The following is a 4,940-nucleotide window of genomic DNA, read 5'->3' on the forward strand; positions in this document are numbered from 1 at the left end:
ACCATCATCCCCGATCCTCCTTTCGTGGTTCCGAACCATATGGAGTTAGTAATCTCATGGATTATGAATGGGGTGTAACCTTCACGGTTCAATCGTTGTTGCCTATCGTTGTCCCATATCGTGGTTGCCTTTTTATGATCCGTGGACGGTTTACAAGTTCCTTAAAAACTTGTTGGCGGCTCCCTACTTTATTTGTCCCTAATCGTAATGTCAATTCCCACTTCCTATGAGTGCCAAGCATATTCACAACATGCTTTAACGTAGGCGCACTTCGAATGACGCCTACAACTTGCCTCCTCTTGCTTCATCTACCACCGCCCCATCTACCGCCGCTCCACTCTTTCTTTCTTTCACTCCTCTCTTGGCAGCACTAATGGGGAATTCGGGATTTGAGGATGACGGCGGTTGTGAATGTTTTCACCACCATCGTAATTGACGGTTTATTTATTTACTGGTGCCAGATCTTTGCAGATGTGGTGGGATTCTTCACGAAGGTATGTGCTATTCGATTTGAGATCTAAGGTTTCTGATTTTTATTTACTTTTTTTTTCCACTTTTTTGTCTGAAATTTGTTATTACTGTTCAATTTTAAGCTATAATGCTCTTCAATTTTGTGATTGTGGTGTAATATTTAGATTAGCTTATAAATATTGTTATAGCATATTAGTCAGATTTGATAATTTCGTGATTAATTTGCTAGTTTCGTGATTATTTTGTCGGTTTATAGAGTTCTATTGGTTATATGCCGATATGCTTCCGCTGTTTGCTTGCATTGTGTATATTTTGCAATTGATGTGTTTTTCAATTACTTCGATAGAATATAACCCGAGTTATTCTGATAAAATGCTGCTATTTGAATAATTTGTTATTAATTTGCTAGCTAATGCTTATAGTATAGTAATTGTGATGCTGCTGCTGGTGCTGCATGTCATTGCGTTATTCGCGTAGTGTGAAATTAAACCTTTCATTACTAATATTAAAGATTTTATGTGTTTTTTGCAGGCTATTACTTCAACTGGAACAAAGAAAGGTGAACTGTTTTTTGGTGATGTGAGTACTCAGGTGAAAAACAACAATGTCACAGCTGATATCAAAGTGGACACCGACTCTAATGTGAGTCACAATATTGCAGGAATTTGTTGGATATGATGTTTTGATTCTTGAAGTATTCTAAGATGTGATCTATCTTTTTTTACTTGAGATTATATTAATTTGGTTTCTTTATATCCCGGAGTATAGTTATTGTTGTTAATTGTACTGTTTTATGAAGAGTGTAATTAAGAATGAGTTGTCATGGTGATAAATTTTTTTTTTTTTTATTTTTTTTTTGTCTAGATTGAGTTGTCGCATCACTAGCTTGAAAGTCAGCGTTGAAGTCTTGACTAAATGATTGTTACTTAGACGCTTCTTTAGAAAGACTACTGCTATTTGCTGCTTGTCTATTTCTTTGATTTTTACTCAAGTATTGAGGATGACAAGTAATAGATACTTACACTTTTAAAAGTATCTTCAATTCACCATTACAAGTCTTCTATGTTGTCATTGTCCTTTGGAAGGAAGATTTAGTTTATTTTTTTAGCTTAATTTAGCTTTGTGTGATTCGTGCATATTGTAGCTTTGTTGGGGTTATGTTGTGATGAGGTTGATGAACATGTTCTCTTCACGACACCAAGGTGATTATGGTGACTGTGGACGCGATTCGCCAGCCCACTCCATTTCTCTATCTCTTCTTGAGTCCTCTGCTTAAATCCGAGAATAAGGTACTTGTATTTTTTTCGATTTTTTTTTTTGTTGCTGAATTGTGTTTTTAGGGTTAGGATCTGGTTCAGATTGGGCTTCAATTTCCTGGAATTCTGATTTGTTTTGGTTTGAATTGATTTGGAATTGATTAGGTTGTTGTGTTAATGTGTGACAGACATGTTTCGATTTTAATACCAAGAACCCTACTTGTGTTAATGTATTGATAATCTATAAAAAGAAAATTGTGAATTTGGAATACCCTTGATTTTCAGAATTTTTAACTGGGGTTTATTACAATATTTGTATGATCAACTTCAAATGTCAAGTTTATAAATGTAATAATGTCGTCATGAAATTGTGTTGATTTTAGGTACCATCACAAGGAGAGAATGTAACTGATACTTCTCCTCAGGCCGGGGCACCAGACCTTTTGACGTCACGGTCCCGGAATCAGGTAGTTGTGAGACTCTTGTGTATTTGTGTACTATGTAAGGCTGTCCCATTGTTCCCTTAATCCCTTATTATAATTTCACATTTGATATAGTGTTCATACATATTGAATTGGCTCGTAAATGCGGAGTACATAATTGATGATTGTATAATTTTGTATAATTTTCTTTTAAATGACAATGCTACATTGATGTATTGTTCATGTGATCTATGGTTTGTTTCGTTTGTAAAAATTTGCTTGGGAGTTGGGATGATTTGAATGTTTTTTGCAGTTTTTGAGAAGAAATATTATGGACATGAACTGCTGGCAACCTGCAATGTGATGGCTTCTTTCTTTCCTTGCTGATAGGCAGATTGAGAGAGTGGAATTTATTGGTTATTTGATTTGTTTATGTTTCAAATGGTTCATGAGTTATCCTCCTCACCATTGACTGGATTAATGCCAGGTTGTTGCTCAAGTTAAAAGAACTGATATGAACACATTTTATTTCTTTTCTTCATTTCTGGTCCATTTTATATGGTCCCCGTAGTAATTAGTAAGGATGATTGAAGTGAGGGGCCATAACAAAGGAGTGTGGCTTAGTTATTCTAGTGATTGGGAGATTTCTTGATAGTGTTATCTAGAATATTAGAAAATTTATCTGTCAGTACTCTTTATGGTTTTTCGATTGAATAAGTTTGTTTTGGTAAGGGGAAATAAAAAGCTTAACTCTAATTTTGACCTGTAGAACTACCTGAATATGTTTGTTTTTGGTTGTTATTGCACACCAAGATACGTCGTGTTTCAGTTTCTTGTAGTATAAGGTTGTTTTAAACTCTGTAAAAAAAAAAGGTGGTCTCAAACTCTGTCAAAAAAAGAGCAAGGGAACATCTTCATGCTAATTGATTCAGGCTTTGATAGAATTAGTTAGTCTATTTACCAGATTTATGTATCTTTATTTCCTTGATTTCTTTTTAAGATTTATTTTATTTTATTGGAATCAACGATTATCATCATCTTAATCACAGGTTCCATTGTTCAAGTTTGAATGGCAGACCCTTCGTTTCCGCATAAGCTTCTATTCGAGCAGTTTGTCACTATAGATTGTTCTGTTCGGTCTGAACTGAAAAATCGAAAGGGCAGGTATATTAGTGATTGAATCTTTCATAAGTTCCATTCCCTCTAATGTAACAATGTCATTGCTTACAATGTCAATCATCAAACAACTGTCTGGCCAAAGATTTTGTGTTTGTTTGTAACAAAATAAAGGAGGAATGGGATTTAGCACTTATAAAAGTACTCACAGTAGTAGCGTGCACGCTCCTTGCTGCTCATATGCCAATACCTTCAGCTCTGATCTACATAACAGACTGCAGAAGCTCACAAACAACATATTTGAAATGAAGGAATTTTTGCGCAAAATTAATTACCACAATTCTTTGCACAAACAAACATGCACATAAAAATGAAAAAATAATAAATAAATGTTAATAAACTCATAGTAGTATATATATACAAATATTTCTAAATAATGAGTCTAAATAAAGGCAAAGTTCTATACAAAGTCAAAATAAAAAAGGCACAGGAATAAACTATGGCGTCGGAGGACGTACGCCCATCATGTCCTAAAAGTGCGCAGTACGAGGAGTAACCTCTCCACCAGCTCCAACTCCAACTCCAGTCTCCTCGGGAGGTAGAAAACTCAACACAGGACCCGTCCACCCAAGACCAACCTAAGGCTGAGGCTGCTGCGATGACGAGCAAACCTCGTACATCCCACCACCTCTAAGAGCCGAGGTAGCCTCTCCCTGGTCTAACGGCGCAGCGTGTGCACCCTCAAATGAAGAGCCTGAGCCCTCTACCGCCTCGGTGCGGGCAGCCTCAGAACGACCACCCCGACCGCCAAAACCAGTACGAGAAGGAATGAGCTGACCCTGCAAGAAGAAACTAAGTCAGAAACAATCAAAATAGAAGCAGTAATGCAAAATACGAAGGAAAACTACCTCTTGAACGACGTCGTCATGACGAAACGTAGCCACATTCCTCATCCAAACGAGCTGGCTCCAGAAGGCATCTATACACCATGCCATCGTCGTGAGCACCTCGCGCGAGAACTGTCAAGGAAATAAAGTCAGTAATGATGCATACCATTTATGGACAAAAATTGCAAATAAATAAAGCTTATCCGAGTCTGGTGACGAGGAATCGACCGCTCCACGAAGCGCTCACCCTCAGGCGCCGGAGGAATCATCTCCTCGATCGGCCCGTATGTCCCCTAATAATGGATGGACATACGAGGTGGCACATTACTTAGGGGCTACTTAACAAAAGGTAAAGGATTAAAATCATTCCGCTACCTCCTCAGCTAGTATAGGGACTAGAGCTAACAATGGCAGTATCTCCTCCTCACAGCACCTCCCAGGGATCGTATAAGATCGCCAAGGGGTACTAACTCTCTCTGACATGCTCACCAACCTCACGGCGTTGAACATGTGACGCGGTGGAGAAGCAGGAACGACAAAAGTGTCCGAGGAATGCTGAATAGCAACCCTCTCTCCAAGATATGCAACTGCTCCATATGTCCCCAAGAAATAGCGGCGCTCAGCAGTATACTACGCGGCTAACCCAGGGACAACCAAGCCGATCCACGGCATGTACTGCACGTCAGGCTCTTGCAAAGAACGCCTATCAGATAAGAATTTATCGAAGGTAATGCGAAAGTGTTCAAATATATAAAGAACCATACCGAGATGATCTGATATCGGACGTA

General features: G+C 38.2%; 1 protein-coding gene across 1 annotated transcript; it reads left to right on the top strand.

Annotated features, from left to right (window-relative positions):
- The first annotated feature begins 293 nt into the window (after positions 1-293).
- Positions 294-3,179, top strand: LOC145613146 (uncharacterized). Its single transcript, XM_081668213.1, has 3 exons — positions 294-494; positions 1,003-1,113; positions 2,111-3,179. The coding sequence occupies exons 1-3, from the start codon at positions 396-398 to the stop codon at positions 2,252-2,254; spliced, it is 354 nt and encodes a 117-aa protein (XP_081524339.1). The 5' UTR covers positions 294-395; the 3' UTR covers positions 2,255-3,179.
- The last annotated feature ends 1,761 nt before the right edge of the window (positions 3,180-4,940 follow it).

Source organism: Chenopodium album, chromosome 3 (genome assembly GCF_948465745.1).
Source record: "Chenopodium album chromosome 3, dcCheAlbu1.1, whole genome shotgun sequence".
Classification (NCBI taxonomy): Eukaryota; Viridiplantae; Streptophyta; class Magnoliopsida; order Caryophyllales; family Amaranthaceae; genus Chenopodium; species Chenopodium album.

Bases quoted from the DNA above. Each gene is read 5' to 3' on its own strand.
- LOC145613146 (XM_081668213.1), top strand. From the start codon at position 396: ATGACGGCGGTTGTGAATGTTTTCACCACCATCGTAATTGACGGTTTA. The intron at 495-1,002 runs GTATGTGCTATT...TGTTTTTTGCAG, and splicing joins TGGTGGGATTCTTCACGAAG to GCTATTACTTCAACTGGAAC. The intron at 1,114-2,110 runs GTGAGTCACAAT...TGTTGATTTTAG, and splicing joins AAGTGGACACCGACTCTAAT to GTACCATCACAAGGAGAGAA.